The 16,931-nt window shown below is 32.7% G+C and overlaps 3 protein-coding genes across 3 annotated transcripts; 1 reads left to right on the forward strand and 2 right to left on the reverse strand.

The window, feature by feature from the left end:
- Positions 1–431: 431 nt before the first annotated feature.
- Positions 432–5,708, forward strand: LOC114369273. The gene is made up of 8 exons (XM_028326465.1): positions 432–901; positions 1,624–1,763; positions 1,911–2,010; positions 2,137–2,235; positions 3,145–3,492; positions 4,428–4,520; positions 4,626–4,832; positions 5,251–5,708. Exons 1-8 carry the CDS (start codon positions 575–577, stop codon positions 5,506–5,508), a joined length of 1,572 nt encoding a protein of 523 aa, XP_028182266.1. The 5' UTR covers positions 432–574; the 3' UTR covers positions 5,509–5,708.
- Positions 5,709–7,879: 2,171 nt separating this feature from the next.
- On the reverse strand, positions 7,880–10,601 carry LOC114371791. The gene is made up of 8 exons (XM_028329127.1): positions 10,478–10,601; positions 10,365–10,409; positions 10,234–10,297; positions 10,012–10,076; positions 9,799–9,899; positions 9,560–9,620; positions 9,421–9,468; positions 7,880–8,218 (listed from the first exon to the last, which is right to left on the reverse strand). The coding sequence occupies exons 1-8, from the start codon at positions 10,599–10,601 to the stop codon at positions 8,157–8,159; spliced, it is 570 nt and encodes a 189-aa protein (XP_028184928.1). The 3' UTR covers positions 7,880–8,156.
- Positions 10,602–12,195: 1,594 nt separating this feature from the next.
- LOC114370997 (peroxidase 5-like) lies at positions 12,196–13,655 on the reverse strand. Its single transcript, XM_028328400.1, has 2 exons — positions 13,279–13,655; positions 12,196–13,180 (listed from the first exon to the last, which is right to left on the reverse strand). Exons 1-2 carry the CDS (start codon positions 13,492–13,494, stop codon positions 12,410–12,412), a joined length of 987 nt encoding a protein of 328 aa, XP_028184201.1. The 5' UTR covers positions 13,495–13,655; the 3' UTR covers positions 12,196–12,409.
- Positions 13,656–16,931: the final 3,276 nt, after the last annotated feature.

Raw genomic sequence — 16,931 nt, forward strand, 5'->3', positions numbered from 1 at the left:
AAAGTTCGACGTCACATAGTCCCCAAAAAAAGATAGAAAAACGCAGGACACGCGTTTAACGTTTTCTTAGGCGAAATTCTATTTTAATTTCATTAACATGTAATTAAGAAAAACTAGTATATTAATCCGTTAATGGGATATAATAAATGTTTATTTTATACAACTAAAAAATTACAATTTTAATAAATAAATATTTTTAACATAAAAATTATATTTTAGAACTGTAAGAATAACTTATATTGTATATTTTTTTAATTATTGGCCATTTTTTTTTATAAAATTAGGAATTTACTTTCAAGTTTTTTTAATTCAAAAATTTGTAAATAGTTCAGGAAGATGCCGATTAATTTAATTTCGTCATTAGAAAAAATAATATTTAATGATCAGTAATTAATAGAGTATTTGATATAGAATTGGAAAGTAGTAACTAGAAAGCAATTAAGGGAAGCTTTAACAAACCCTTGAAAGGAGCAACTTGTTAGAGTGATCGGATTGAAAACGAAACCACGAGTCTGTGATGTGAATGTGATGTGACTCTATTAGTATTCTCCATTTCCATTCCCATTTCATTCTCATGGCACCACCATCCTCTCCTCCGCTCGTCGACAACTCCGACTCCGACGCCGAGGGCCGCCTTCGCGAAGCGGAGGAGCGCTTCCGCGACGCCATTGAGGAGCTCCAGCGCCGGCAGCGCCGCGCCGCCGCTCACGCCCAGCAGCACTGCCGCGTGGACTCGCCGCCCTGCGATCACGGCCCCGACGAGTCCTGCGTGGCTCACGCCATTGGCAACCTCTGCCAGACCTTCCTCCTCTCCTATGGCGTCAGAGTCGGCATTGGCATACTCCTCCGCGCCTTCAAGCTTGTTCGAGGCCAATCCTACTCCTCTCTCCTTGATCTCAAGGTCAGTTCATGTCAAATCAGGGTTCCGATTCTCCGTTCTTTTTCCGTTTCTTAACAACATTGATTTTTGTACTTCACTCAAATTTTTGTCCACGTGACAGATTTGGTGTTTGTTTAGCTGAAATACTTTTTGCTCCTCAAATTCGGAATAGTTTGGAATAGTTTAAAGTGGATTTTAAAGCAACCGCGCTTTCGATTTTTCTTTATTTTAATATATTCTGTTGAAATTGATCAAGCAGGATGTTATCAGTTTGTTCAATTAGTTTGTAGTTAATATTATCGAGTGGAATTGTTGAATGTTTGTAGGTTTCAGTTGTTGTTAGTTAATATTATGTTGCATGAAACTGTAAAAGTATTGGCTATTGGTATACTCCCTCCGGTCTCAAATATTAAAAAAAAAAACCGATTGACGTTGATCACATTTTATTGCACCAATCTCAATTAAAAATTATTTTTTTCTAAACTCATCTTTCATTGGAATTTGTATAAGGAATAAAAAGGAGTCATTGTAACTAAAACCTCAATTAAATGAATGGTATTTTAGAAATAGTAACATTAAATGAGCTAAAATTAGTTGAAATTTTCTTACATTTCAGATCAAGAAAAAATTATTTTTTTTCTTCTTATATTTGAGACTGGAGGGAGTATGTTTAGCTTATCTGTTTTTATACAAATACAAATTGGAGAACATATGAGGTTATGGCTTTTTTGTTTTGTTTCCAGCAACTTGTTTCAGAAAAAGATCTGATAGTAAGGGAAGAAGCATGCCGCATTGGTTTACTTTTTGGTGGTTTCACTGGATCTTATCATGCTCTTAGATGCTTGTTGCGAAAATTGAGAAAGAAAGAGACACCAGCTAATGCGTAAGTTGCAGCTCAAACTGCTTTCTGGATTTATTTTTGTAGCTTCTCAGTTAATTTTTTTTAAGCTTTTGTTTTGGATATTGTTTTGTTGTTTGTGTTTGCACGCGTTGCTTATTTATGACTTTGTTTAAGGGGATGATGGCGCAGAATTTTAGCAGGTTTAATAGCTGGTTTCTCAATTATGGCATTAAATGATTCAAATAGGAGACGCACACTGGCTTTATACCTGTTGGCTAGGCTAGCCCAGGTATTTGAAAGTGCATCCCCAAAATGATTTCTGAGCAATATGATTTACATGGATGTATTTAATGCTTTTTTAGTCTCTTGAAAATGATCTGCATCTGCCAGGCTAATACATATTCTTGTATATCAGTGTGCTTATAATTCTGCAAAATCTAAGAACAAGTTTCACCTTTGGGGGAGTCATTGGAGACATGGAGATTCATTGCTGTTTGCCCTTGCTTGTGCACAGGTATTAAAACCTCAATCTGACTTTTCATGCTAGGGTTTTATTCTTAACTATCACCCTTGTAATATTTATGTGTGCCTAATAATTGATATCAGGGTAATAGCCATAAAACAGGCGGGAAGCATTTTTATGAATAGAAGCAAAACAATGTTATTTGGTGTGGAAGCTTTTTTATGTTGTTACAAATGCCTCATAACCAAAATCATAGTGAGAGAAAAAAAAGAAGAATAGGTGACTGACAAAGTACAACATTTTTTTCTTTCTTTTCTGACAAGTCATTTTGCTAGAACACATCTCTACTATTTAGCATTTTCTTTTGAATAGCTTAGACAAGCCACGTGGGGATGCTTATTCTGTGTTAATTTTAATAAAACCAATTCACTGATTCTACCTAGTGAGATGAGACTTGGTTGTTGTACAAATGAATGAAAAGAGAAGTATAGAGATTTAGGGAAGGAATGAATTACAATGGGGCTTATCCGCTTTCTCAGGCTTCCTGTGTATTTACACAAAAAAATACAATGGGTGTAAATGAAGTACAAGTTTTACACAAAATCTGTAAGGCAGGCACCACTAGATGCCCAACCCTCCTGGTGTGGAATTTGTTATCATCAGATCTTGCATGGAGGCTTAAAGAAGAGTCACTAACTAGCTTTCTGATTATGCCTAATGTGCATATACCACCCCCATGCCCAAAATGTAAAGTATAAATTGCCTTGTATAACTACTAGTTAGGCTTTAACTTGATTATTTCTAGTGAGATGCTTTATGGGTTCCTCAATGCCTGTAAAATATTCGTCATTATGGTTTTCATGTAAATCTTATTTTTATTTTTTTGTCTATAGCATCTCATCTTGTGTGATGTTTCATGGAATTACTTTTAATAATTTTACAACAAAAAATGTATTTCAGGTTATGTATGCCTTTGTAATGCGTCCTGAGAGCTTGCCAAAATCCTATCAAGACTTCATTCAAAAGACTGGGCCAGTTGCAGAGCCTGTATACAAGGCTGTAAGGGATAGCTGTAGAGGTCATTCAGTTGATGTTGCTTCACTACATGCTTATTTATCTCGTGTAGGAAAGATCGACTATGCAAAGTTGGAAGAATTTCCCTCCATAATTCCGTGTTCCCTCATTCATCCAGTAACAAATTCATGCTTAGCTCATCAAGGAAATGCAACATCATTAACGTTTAAGAAAACATTCCCGCTTTACTTCTCTTTGACCTTTGTGCCTTTTGTTGTTCTGCACCTTCAGAAGGTATTCTCTTTCCAAATTATTTATGTTACTTGTATATCTGCAAATCAAACACTTGCATAAATGATCAAGAAAATAGTGTTATGTAAAAAGAACATGTGCATAATTTGTAAGTGTTTGCGGCAAGTGTCATTTCTAAGTACTCTGGAAGATTAATACAGCTAAGTAAATTGCTTGTGGCTAGGTTCCATTTTTTTTGTGAAAATATAAAAATTTAGATTTAACTTTTATGCACTGTCAGTGTAAAAGTTTTTACTTTTAACACTGTCAATTAATTAGAAATCATGATAGGTATAACTTTCTAGGTAATTATTGTAAAACTGAACAAACTTACTATATATGATACTTTGTGATAGGATGACAATGTAAAATTACTTTACACTGTTTACTCTATGCCCATTACTTTGTTACTTCCATTCTAGTTTTAATTTAAAGTAATACTCATAATAGACATTCATGTTTGAAATTGTTATTTTTCTTTTTCATGCAATTTAGTATATGAGAATAATTAAATGAAGAGCTTCTCAAAGTTCAATACTAATTCCTAGTTTCCTAATAATGATTTCTTTCACATAGGCTCCATATCTCCTTACTACTATAATGCACTTGTCCAGGTGCCTCAGTTCCCAAAGTATGAATTAGTTTATTCTTGATCTTTTTCTTTAATCAACCCTTGTGATTTTTTTGGTATTTCAAATGTCATTGCATGGTTTTAACAATGAAATAAATATGCTGAAAACCTTGCAAACTTTGTGATTGAGTTGTTTTTGTACTTTGAATAAGATAATGAACTGATAACTAACTGTAAGTATATTGTCTTCTGGCTAGATCCACCATTGTCACAACTCCTGCTTTTATTGCTGACATTTCTGTAATTTTTGTCATTGCCTTTGTTATTTTGAAAATTTCTTTTTGCTAATGAGAAAATTTATGTTCAGTTCACTGATGCTCCTTTCCGCACTTTCTGGCTTGCCATTAAAGGTGCTGTTCGCTCAACAACCTTTTTGTCTGCTTTTGTTGGAATCTTTCAGGTGTATTTTTGCTGTTGTTCTTCTTCTCATTGCTATTATTATAAATCTGATTTTTTTATAGATAAATGTAATATTAATGTTCTTTGTGCCTTTCTGATTACACAGGGAGTCATATGTTCACATAGAAAAGTTTTTCCAAGAGATCACAAGCTTGTATATTGGATAGCAGGTGGAATAGCTGCCCTATCTGTGCTATTGGAAAAAAAAGCTAGGCGTGGTGAGCTAGCTTTATATGTTCTTCCCAGAGCAGTAGATTCATTATGGTATATCTTGGTGAACAGGCACCTCCTTCCAAATATCAGGAATGCTGAGGTATGCCCTCTAGTTACTTTGCACTGAATTAAAGGAAACCCTTTTCTGATCTGTTTTTCTAGCATCCTCCGAAAATAATTTTCTAGAACTCTAGTGCCAACCATACTTTTTTATGAAATGAAAGTCAGTTTTTATGGTTGATACCTCTTTAGATGCTTCTTTAGTTCCAATATCTATCCGTGCAGTTAGAGAATGTGAGAGTTTTATTAAACGGGATAAGAACAATATCTCCCACCATGTCTCTAGTGGCAGTATGCTTGTCTTTGTAACTCATTTATTTTGTCCTTTTCTTTTTCATACCTAACCTTATCTGTGATACATGTTTTCATTTTTCTGTATGGTAGAGGAGATTGAGTAGTATGCATACCCTTGTATGACACATAGAAATTGTTTCATTTTATGCTTTCAACTGGTACAGGTTTTCTTGTTTTCTCTTTGTATGGGAGGAATCATGTATTACTTGGAACATGAGCCAGAAACCATGGCTCCATTTCTTCGGGGTCTGATCCGTCGCTTCCTTGCCAGCAGAATCAGCAATCCAAGCCCACCTAGTCAGACTGCTTCCTACACATACCTGCAAGCTCTTGATGGCATAACAAAACCAGCATTACAGGAGAAGAGGGATACTGAATCTTCTTCCCAAAAGTACAACCTTGAATCTATTCCTGGGCTTTAACGTTGTTTTTTGGGTTGGGTTGGTTATAGGTTATCTTGTATCGGGAGCCAGATTCAATATTTGGTTCCCCATTTTTTTATTGATTGCTAATGAAGGTGCTCTCAATGTTTAAAGCTTTCTAATTATGTGCGAAAATAAATAAGTAAAAAGAACATGATCTGATAATGCCTTCAAATTTGATTCAGTGCTTGATGGAACAATTGATTTACACGATCACATTCCGGCAAATAAGGTGACCATAAAAGACTACCCCACCATAACAAAAAGTTCAAATCGACAGTTACAGCTTTTATTCTTATGTGGATTATATTGGTTTGAAACTTCAAGATAAATTTATTAAAGTAAAAGGGGGCGAGCGGATTTAGAATTCTTAATCATTTATTTGAACCTTTTTAGTATTATAATTAAATTGTTCTCGATAAATGATTTTTTTATTCAAGTTGAATTTGGCCAATTTGAGGTTCTAATAGTCATCCTTATTCTAACTACATATAATATAACGTACTATAAAATGGAGTTATATATTTGAGGAAGTGTGGGTGAATTGTGAGGTTAAATTAACTACGCTAAACCTAATTTATTTTAGGATCCATGATGCCTGCATTTATGATTTCTGAGCACCAATTCTTTTCTTTTAACAAATGTGTTTTAGTTTATTGTGAAGTCTATCAATGAAATTAGGGATGGATTTAGAAAATTCCCTTAGTGGGAGAAAAAAAATAATTTATAATATTTTTTTTATAGAAACAATATTATAAATTTTTACAAAATACATAATATTATAAAAAAAATTAAAAATACTTAAATTTGTACCCATTATAATTATCTTTTATATATTTTTATATTTTAAACATGTATAATTTTTTTTATTACTATTATAAAAAATTAAGTTAAAGTGGTAAAATTAGTAATATTAATTTATTTCTTATAACCTTTTACATTAATTCATTTAAAAAGTTATCTTATTGGGGTAATATTTTTTTATGGGGACAAAAATTAAAATTATTAAATATATTGAGTATAAAAATTCATTTAGTGGAACAATTACCCCCACAATCTTACAGGTGGATCCGTCCAGAATGAAATACTTATTCATTTGTCATACAAATAGATGCATCCATAAGTCTAGTAACATTATAAATCATTTTGCTTGGTGGAAAAAGTTATCTCAATTTTATTAATATTATAAAACAACACTCTTTATATCTTTTAAATTACGATTAGTATCATTAAAAATAATCAGCACTTAGATTATTCAATTTTATAGATATTTTAATTTTTTTAAAAATTATTACTTTATATTAAAATTAATTAATTTAAATATTTTTTATTTATTTTTGAAAAAATATTATTTTTGTATAAAAAGACGGAATATAGTATGAGATTGAATTACATGCATTAATTATTCTCCTAGTTGACTCAATTGTCAATTACTTTAATTACAATATTCTCCTAGTTGCATCAATTTTTTTTTATCATTCTTAAAGTTATTAGAAATAATAAAATTATGAGAGTGATTCATTAAATAAAACATAAGACATACAAAAATTATTGTTTTTAATAAATTTTAATTTATAAAAGGTAATGTGTTCTAAAATGTGTTAGAAATAGGAATCACAACAGTGAAGCGGGAATATAGCAGCTCTAGCTATCCATTATTTTGGAAAAAAAAAAATCGTTTGGTACCTGTCCTATATTTGTGTAGGTATTTGTTAGGTGGATAATATGCAAATATTCCTTATCATATCTAGGGGTGGGTAAACGGGTCCAAGTCACGAACTGGCCCGCGGGGCTTGTGGTTCACGCGGGTTACGGATCAATTTTTTTAAATGATTCATGGTTATATCATATTTTTGGGTCCGTCCCGCTTAACCTGCAGATTATGCGGGTTTGACCCGTGGATCAATGAATTACTTGTGTAACCCTGACCCAATATAGTAGGTTTGATTTTCTCTTTTTTTACTTTCAACTTTTCTTTTAAAATAACACATAAATAAATATACTAGATAAGATAAAGATTTAAAGATAAAAAATAAAAAGATTTAAATTAAAAGATGATAAAGATAAAAAAGATAAGATAAGAAAAATAAAAGATAACAAAAATAAAAGATTAAAATAAAAAAGATAAGTGATAAAATGCCATCAATTTTCATTTTCTATCTTAGGGGGTGTTTGGTTTGCATTTTCATCCTCTTGGATGTGTTTGGTTTGCATTTTCATTTTCTATTTTCTCTTAAAACTGTTTTCATTTTTCAAAATATTAGAATTCTGAAAACATGTTTGGTTTGACTTCTTGTGTTCTGTTTTCAGAAAAATAAAAACACTGAAAATGTATGATATATTGACTTTTTGTCTTTTTCATTTATTTATTTTTAGAATTGCTTAAAATTACATTCTTTGTCATGACATTTTCATTTTACCCGAACTAAGGTTCCTATTTTCATCTAAAAACACTGGAAAAAAAATTTTTGTTTTCATTTTGTGATTGTTTCCCGTTTTCATTTTCACTAAAAATGTTTTAAAAAATTCAACCAAACACATTTCCATCAACATTTTATATGTTCAGTGAAAATGAAAATAGAGAAAACAGTCAAACCAAACATCCTTTACTAATCCTCTTGGGCCTAATGTGTTGGGCTGTGTCCCTATCATTTGCCTTCTTCTCTTCTTCTTGTTCTTCCTCCCTCCGCGCTGTAAAGAAGTGAAACGCCTGCGAAAAGGAGCCAAATCACGAATGTGAGTCCAAACTTGGAGAGATTTCAGAAAAGAACAAATGAGCATTTGACTCAGGCTCATTTGAACATAAAGGGCAAAGGGAACCCTTGTTCAAAAAAGCAACTTTGTCAAGAGTAAGCAGCCGATTCCTTTTAGCAAGCCACAAAATGAAAGACATCTTAGGGGGGATTGCTGGGTTTCATATAACAGAACACCAACTAACAGTAGGCTTGACACCTCTAATGTATTCATAGACTTTGCCAACAAGGAATTGTTCATTGGTGCTCCAAGATTGAATCCTCTTAGACACTAAGTACTTCTGCGTATGCACCTATAAATCTTCTTGGGAAATCTATCATTTTAGTTTTCAGTTTTTTTTTTCTTGTTGATGTTTTACAAAATAGAAGGATGGGTTGAGGCAATGGAGACAGGATACAAGGAGACTAATGAACAATTTCAAAGGATTAAAGACATGTTAACTGAGTTATTGAGAAATATTCAGTCAAGATAGGGTTGAGGCAATGGAGACGGGTACAAGGAGACTAATGAACAGTTTCGAAGGATTGAAGACATGTTAACTGAGTTATTGAGAAATATTCAGTCAAGATAGGATGGAGACAATTGCATTGAAATAGAGGGCGGGTATCCAAGGAGACAGTGAACTGAGCTGGGAAAGAGGAAGCAGAGAAGATGACCAATTTGGGAGTCCAACTATCTTACAAGTGTGGGAGTTTAATTTTGTTTTGTGTGGTGTAGATTTGATTGTACATTGAATATAAGAGAGTAACAAAATTTTAAAATTCTGTTATAAGTGCCTAGCCTATGTGTGAAAGGTTGTTGCTCTGTTTTGCTTGTATAAAAGGACATACATACATCTTAATAATATGTGTGTTTTTCATTCTATCATTTTTCTGTCTCTGGTGCTATTCCTAGTGTGTAGGTGTGCAATTTTTTGCTTGAAATAGTGAGTGATACACAAGTGAATGCGTGAGAGAGTGAATTGCATCTCTTGCAATTGAGCGAGAAATAGTGTGTTCCAACAACAAGCTCAATGCAAATGTTAACTTATATACTCTTCAAAGACTTTTTCTCCTAGGCAATGTGAGACTTATTCTTTTAAAATATCAATCTTTTGAGATACTCGGGTTGTCACATCATAGATTACGATCCTATAGTGGATTAAAGAATTTTTCACACCTGTTGCAAGAGCTGCTGTATCACTTCTATCTACCAATGGTGCGGCATCTACAAAAAGAAAGTTTGGTTTCAGTATGCATTCATTATAACCAGGTAGATATTTTATAGACACAACATGGACTATGGAATCAAATACTACCCTCAGACTCAGTTTCCGTCGTTGGAACCTTCAAAATATCTATCACTTTTCGGTAGAGACCCTGGCAATGATTCTTATGTTATAAGAATTGTTTGAATTACTATAAAAATTGTTTGAATTGTTTGCATATAGCAACAAAAATATATTTCAGTTCATAGCACATATGCTTCAGAATGTGAACTAAAGTTAAAGTTGATCAAATTCCATAGTTAAGAAATCAGCGATTGGAGAGTTACAACCTCTTGAACCAACAGCGAACTTGAATGTTCATGAATTGCTTTACGCCTATACATAAGAGCAATGCTTGTTAAGGCAACCCCCACCCTAGGATGTTTAGAGTCTTCAACAAATGGACAGAGCCACAATACATTAGTCAATATGCCATCATCGAGCTCGGTGATAAATATTGTAAATTGAGTTTAGGTATAAGACAAAAAGAATAGACAAGTCACCTCCATAGGCTTCCTCTGCCCTACTTAATGCCTGTGTCAAATGGTGCTCTGTACTAAAGTAGCCACTGAAACAACAATAGTTATATTAGTGATATATATATCACTTAGGGCAACATATATGGACCCTACAATTAATTCGTCCACGCTCATGTTACCTGCTCCTAAGTATGGTCTGCCAGCATTTTTTACTTCAATAGCACCTTGTACGACATTTTGGTAAACCTCCTTTGCCATTGATAGTTCCCTATCTTATGTAGGAATTCCGCATATGATAGACCAGCAGTACCTACAAAACCAAACATCAATTCGGTGTCGAAGAATGCCAGCTCCAGTACCTCATGAAAGGAACATACCATCACAATACTTCTCACGGAGAGACTTGTCGAAGAAATCTTCAGCTGCACCAAGCACATAATTAGCACTCATCAAGTGTAACAGCAACAAATAGATAGACCTTAAGCACAACCTGAGTCAGCATTGCCATTGCCAATTAGCCCTTTTAGTGCTTTAGCACAAACAAATTGTGCCTCATAATCTATAAATCGTGACTCATATTCTAGTGGTTTTTCTTGATTCTCCACCGTCTTCATGCACTTATCAGCAACCGCTGCTGCCAAATCATCCTACATGAAAAAAATAACACTGAAAAAACATGAACAGTGCTGCAAAAAGCAGCCAAACCAAGCATTTTACAATTGTTATGCAAATACCAACCTGCCTCATCAATAGATGAAGCCCAGCCTGAGTTTCAAGAGCAGCAACTACAACAAAAATCCAACATAGAACTAAAAATTGTTGGCATAATAATAATAATAATAGGAGAGGTGTTAGCAACACATTACACACTCTTTATTATTGGTTAAAATTTGTTAAAAACTACAAAATCATAACTAAGATTCATTGAATAAAAAGAGAGATCTACACAATTTTATGATTTTCAACAACTCTTAGTCGATAATAAAGAGTGTGTTAAAAAGAATATAATACAGACATTTTCTCAGCTACTTGATAATAACAACAAAAATAAAAAATAACAGCAGCAAGCAGCAACCAACAAAAGGCAAACACACACACACACACACACACACACACACACATATATATATATATATATATATATATATATATATATATATATATAATTTATTTAAAAAAAACTTACCTCTAACACCCAAGTAAGAATTTGTTAACTCTTGAACACCCTCTAGCTTCTCAATCGCTTCAGCGTACTCTCCTCCGAGAGAACAATCGTCCAATGAAATATATATCTCCAATGAGTTCAAACAATCGTCCAAATAAAAATATGAGCTCCAACATGAGAATAAAGACACACACCGATGAAGGTAAGCAAACAATCACAGAGAATATACCTTTCAAACAACAAAGTGGACATAGCAAGCGTGGCCATTTCCTTCGAATTCTCTCGCTTTGGCTCCTTGCCCTCAGTCAACTCATTGGTAATGCAAATCTTCAAAACAGACAAGCCCATCCTGTACGCCCCAACTAGAGAAACAGACAAAAAACCAAAAGGACATTAACTTTGACTGAAAAACACAAATGTGTCACCTAAAAACAAGGTTTCTGAAAAAAATAGCGAAAACGGGTGCCACACGTGAATGATCGGAACGATGAAGCGGGAATTGGAGAGAGTCTTGTGGGGAATAATGGGTTTGCAGTGAGGGCAGTGGAAGAAGAATGCGAATTTATTTATAATTTCTCAAAATTTTAAGATTATCCATGAGTATTGCGGTATGATGTTTCCGTTACACAAAAGCGAATGCGAATTTATTTATTTTTTTGCACAGTACTATTGAAGTGGATCGGTCCACAAATGTTAGTGTGGATTAACTCTCTCGTATGAAGCATCATTCGGAGAGGACTCTTGAGTTTTTCCAGTTAAATAACCCAATTTGACACGACCAGCAACAAACATCTCGACAACTTGGGACCAAAGGGGATAATTCGCACCATACAGAATAGCTGTAGGTTCTGGTGCAAAACTCAGGGTTTGAACGTTGGAAATAGGGGTTACTCATGGCAGCAAGAAAAATAAATTCCCGCTCTGATACCAACTCAAACATGGTATAATGTTGGCTGTATCTTATTTACTGTGGTCAAAGACTATATAATTACAATACAGGATCAAAAACATAAATAAGGAAAGGAAGAATAAATCGATGCACATATTCTGTTCCCATAATTACATTATATATTGCTACCAATTAAAACATAATTACAGCCATGATTCACGCCAACATAAACAAGTATTAAAAAATTCAAAGAACGAAACAATTGGCAAACTCACCATTTTTTTTTTGTCCAACAATAATGAAAAGAATGCAATATATAAGAAACAATTGAGTTTGGTTTCAAGAAGAATGCAGCAGCTGTGAATTAATTAATTAACAAGGCTGCAACGTCTCCTTATCTCACCATCGGAGCCCGTAAGCACTTCTATGGAACCCATTTGCACCATTGCCTTGGCAAACTTCTCAGCCCAACTAGCACCATTGTTGGCATTGCTTTGAACCATTTCCCTTGTGGTTTGACTGGTGTACAAAGTCTGATCTGATGTGAGGAGGCCACGGTGGTTGATCAATCCCTCATAGTATTTGTTGTCCAAACGAATGGGAGTGGAAGGATCAAGAGACACTGTTGAATCTGTGGTGGAAGGTGGTGCAGGACAATTGCTTTTCAACGTTTCAGCATATGAAGAGTCCATAGAGGGATCTTGTGTGACTGTGTCATTGAAAGAGTACAAGCGCTTGGAGAAGGCAGAACAATGCGAGACACCAATTGAATGCGCTCCTGAAAGTGTCACCATTTCATCTGCTGACAAGCCCTTTCGAGAAAAATTACTAACAAGTTCATGGGCACTGGAGGTTGGTGCAGGCAGATTCCGTGGCACTTCATCAGCAATGGAGATGCGTCCGTCTCTGCGTCCAGATGGTACGTCGTAGTTTATGCCACCAACTTTGAGAGCACTGTCTCGTGCTGCGAATGCCAAAATGTCTGCACACGATACCGTTTGAGGGCATGCAGCCTCTAATTGGGTCTTGGCCTCCTCAATCACCTCGAAGCCACGCAAGCTTGGGTTGTTGGCAAAATGGTCTCTCTCGGCTACTGGGTTACCTGGGGTAGATGCTAGTAACACGGAACCATCGCAACCCTGTATATACATAGCAGTTAAGAATAGAGACTTAATTTGCAATCTGAAATAGTAATAGAAATAATAGTTTTAACATGGTATATAGGAAGTGAACCTACCCTGACAAAGCAATCATGGAAATGCATTCTTATGAGACCCGCAGCTATGCCGGCGTTGTCTGAAATTGCTTTGTTTACTGTGCTTCTCACTATTTCCTCGGCAGATGGACACGTGGAGCTGTAGAAACCCACTTTCAGAGATGCTGAAGCCAATGATGAAACACTTAGAATCAGAACCAAACTTGAAACCATTTGAAGCATGCTAGTATTATCCATTGCTTGTTTTGGTAAATAATGGTAGTGGGAAGATCGGCACTCGTGCGTACAGTATAGATATGGTTGGAATTTGGAGGTTGTGTATAAATTAAGGACAAGACAAGGAAGAGAGTTGCTATATATGTAAGTGTAGTTGTATATATGTTGTTGAGTATGAAGGACGAGGTGGAGAGAGCCTGAGCTCAAGCGAATGTATTTATAGGATCGTTTTGAAAGAGGTGACTAGTGATGAAGTTTTGGTTTGTCAAAAAATTAACTAAAACGTGTGTTTTGTCAATCAAATTAAATTAAGATAGCAAGTAGTTGAAGTTGTTTTGTCTGCTGTTGAACACTTCTCTGCAGGCTCAATTTTATATATGCCTTTATTTTAGACAAACATGTTATATTGACCACTAGCAAAATACTAAACTAAAGTGAGATGATAATACCAGCTTAACTGAGTCCTGCGGGAATTTTTCTTCCTTTCGGTGTCTGCATCTGTGTGACTGATGGGATTTAATTAGTACAATTTGAGCAAGTCTTCAAATTTATTCCAATTAATTAAGGTAGGGCTTGGTAATTAACCGCTAGCTAGCCACTGTATGTTGCATGAACAAGTCCACAACATTGTTTTCTTTTTGAAACTCCAGCTTCCTTTTCCTGTAAAGTACAATTAAAAAATGGCCATCTAATATCCTTTCTACATTCTAGAGATACCAAAGAATAAATATCAATTTTCATCATTAAATTTGTTGGGTATTAATAGTGAGGTTTTTAAAAGATAAAAAATTAAAATTTTGTGTTTTTAAATTTGTAAAAAATATAATAAATTAGTCACACTATTAGTTTTTCTATTTACTCAAATAATTTTACCTATATACACTTTGGATGATGATGTGACATTCACATAACTTATTATCATTTTAACTTTTGAATTTAATCACCTACTAACTTTTAAGTTCTTGAAAGTACTTTTAATTTTTCAATTAAGTCTCATGTTGCATAAAATTATTAGCATAAATATTATTATATTTTTTTCACTTTTATTATTTTTTCAATTTTATTGTTTAAATTATACTATAAATATGAAACTAATTTATGAGTGGTTACATTGCAATAGTAAGTACTAAATTTATGACATTACTAATAAGATTTTATAAGATTTCAAATCAAGTTATTATTTTATATGTTATTAATATGCGTAAAATGTTAGATTAATTAATTAATTAATCTATTTTATGGAATAATGTTAATGATGAAAAGACAATTAAAAAAATTTGACAATCAGAAAGGAACAAAAATAAAAATGTTAGAATCATTTTCTTGCATACACTTATGTCATCTATTGTTGGTGTTACCCTTATAATATTATTTGACAAAATTTTAACTTAATAAAATATAATAAATAAATTAATAGTGATTTCAAAATATAAAATATAATATTTTTTATTTCTATATTTGATAATTATTTCATTCAATTTACATCACTGTAAATAATTGTTATCAATGTAAACAAATATCATTTATTATCATTATGCTAATAATCTATATGTAGTGTTAGATTTAATTAAAAATTCAAAAGTAATTTTAAGGATCAAAGTGACAATACCTAAGTAAGTTCAGGAACTATTAAGTTTGGAGATCAAATCGAAAAATTAACTTTTTGACATATGACAATCACATGGAGACTATCATTTGTCAAGTCATCAAAAATATCATGTAGACATAACAGTTTGAGTTAACATAAAATACTGATAACATGACTAATTTGTTGTAGATTCATGGACAAAATTTTATTTTTTTTTCATCTTTCAAGAACAACCTAACTATTAGCTTGACAAAAATAAATATTTACCCGATCCTAAAATATAATTTTGTCACGAAGAAAAATTTAGATAAATTCAAAATAAATATTATATAAATAAAAATATAAAACAAATAAAATTATTTTTGTATTAAATAAAATAATGCTGGGTCTTTTTTGTCTTTATCATTAAAATGTAGAAAAAAATAGCAAAATATATAATTTTTTTTATCAAATCTTAATAAAATTATGCATTTTAAACATATTTAATATTTGAGTCAATCAGATTTTATTGAATGAATTATCATATTTTTATTTTTTTCAACATAATTTAAAATTACATCTATAAAATAATTTTTTTATAATGTATAAAAATAGTAATGCATTGAATTTTTTTAAAAATCAATCAAATTAAATAAAATAAATAAGTAAAAATATTAATGTCTATACATAAAATATGCTATAATTCGTAACAAATTATATACGCATTTTTCCTATCTATAGAATATACTATATTTTTTTATTTTGTACTTCTTTTCTGTTTTTTTAGGCAGCAATCTCTCTTTCATGCATAAATAATTAATATTTAAACTTAAAAAATAAATACTAACAATTTAATATCTTAGTTATAGTTAAATCAGAAGTTACAGATAAAGTAATATCTTTTGATATAGTAAATGAATTATTAAATGATTTTCTGCATTCACACATTCACGAATTAGAACCATTGAGTGAATATCGATACTTTAAATTAGATTTATTAAGATAAATTATGAATGATCTGATGTTATATTTAATGGTTGCACCTAGCTAATGCCTGAATGCAACAATTTCATGGTCGTAGGGAAATTAAGTGTTCTCTTTTCCTTAACTTAGTTCTTTTTGCATGTCTACTTCACGCACACATGTTTGGCTCTTAAAATTCAATCTTTTTTTCTTTTTAATATTTGGCATTTAACTTATGGTGTGATTGCAAGAAACAAAAATATATTTGAATTTACCCACGCACGACTATTGACAACAGACATGCACCATTTTGTTTCTTTAATTAGAAGACTTTTCTTTTTAAATTCTTTACACATTACACTTTTCAAATTAATTTGTTCTACTTTTAATTCAAAATGGTAAATAGATTACCATGACATCATGTACCAGGGTAGAGTAAGGATGCAGAGGTCGGGGAGCCAATTAAAATCAGAATTTTGAAGGGGTCACACTTATATAATTTCAACAATAAAATGGAACTGAAGGGTAAAAGTTGAAATTTAAAAACTTTTGGAGTGCTTTATGGTCCTGTGTAAGTTTAAAAAAGAAATTTTACTAGTGATCCATCCATTAGGTTTGCCTAAAATACAAGTCAGATGTGTTGTTCAATAAGCACATAACATTCAGCGAAATGATCTTATTTGGACATTGGAATCTATACTAGTAGCAACCATCATCATCTTCATTCGATGAATCCCTACACTACACAACTCATGTCACTACAAGTTGACTTCCTTCTTTAAGAGACAAATTCCCATGTAACTGAGGCATGCAGACAAATTCCCATCTTGGCTTATGTGGTAGAGAAAGTTGAGATGGGTATCAAGTTCAATCCAAAGAACATGATGAAAATACAATTATCAAAAGCATTATGAGTTTCCTTTATAAG

This window comes from Glycine soja, chromosome 10 (genome assembly GCF_004193775.1).
Source record: "Glycine soja cultivar W05 chromosome 10, ASM419377v2, whole genome shotgun sequence".
Classification (NCBI taxonomy): Eukaryota; Viridiplantae; Streptophyta; class Magnoliopsida; order Fabales; family Fabaceae; genus Glycine; species Glycine soja.

What these genes read in the sequence shown, in the direction of transcription:
- LOC114370997 (XM_028328400.1), bottom strand. Translation starts at nt 13,494, where the DNA reads ATGGATAATACTAGCATGCTTCAAATGGTTTCAAGTTTGGTTCTGATT. An exon ending in TCCATGATTGCTTTGTCAGG is followed by an intron (nt 13,181 to 13,278) that starts GTAGGTTCACTT and finishes ATGTATATACAG; the next exon opens with GGTTGCGATGGTTCCGTGTT.
- LOC114369273 (XM_028326465.1), top strand. Translation starts at nt 575, where the DNA reads ATGGCACCACCATCCTCTCCTCCGCTCGTCGACAACTCCGACTCCGAC. An exon ending in TTGCCCTTGCTTGTGCACAG is followed by an intron (nt 2,236 to 3,144) that starts GTATTAAAACCT and finishes AATGTATTTCAG; the next exon opens with GTTATGTATGCCTTTGTAAT. An exon ending in CTTTTGTTGGAATCTTTCAG is followed by an intron (nt 4,521 to 4,625) that starts GTGTATTTTTGC and finishes CTGATTACACAG; the next exon opens with GGAGTCATATGTTCACATAG.
- LOC114371791 (XM_028329127.1), bottom strand. Translation starts at nt 10,601, where the DNA reads ATGAAGACGGTGGAGAATCAAGAAAAACCACTAGAATATGAGTCACGA. An exon ending in GACGGAAACTGAGTCTGAGG is followed by an intron (nt 9,469 to 9,559) that starts GTAGTATTTGAT and finishes TTCTTTTTGTAG; the next exon opens with ATGCCGCACCATTGGTAGAT. An exon ending in TACAGCAGCTCTTGCAACAG is followed by an intron (nt 8,219 to 9,420) that starts GTGTGAAAAATT and finishes TCCTTTTCGCAG; the next exon opens with GCGTTTCACTTCTTTACAGC.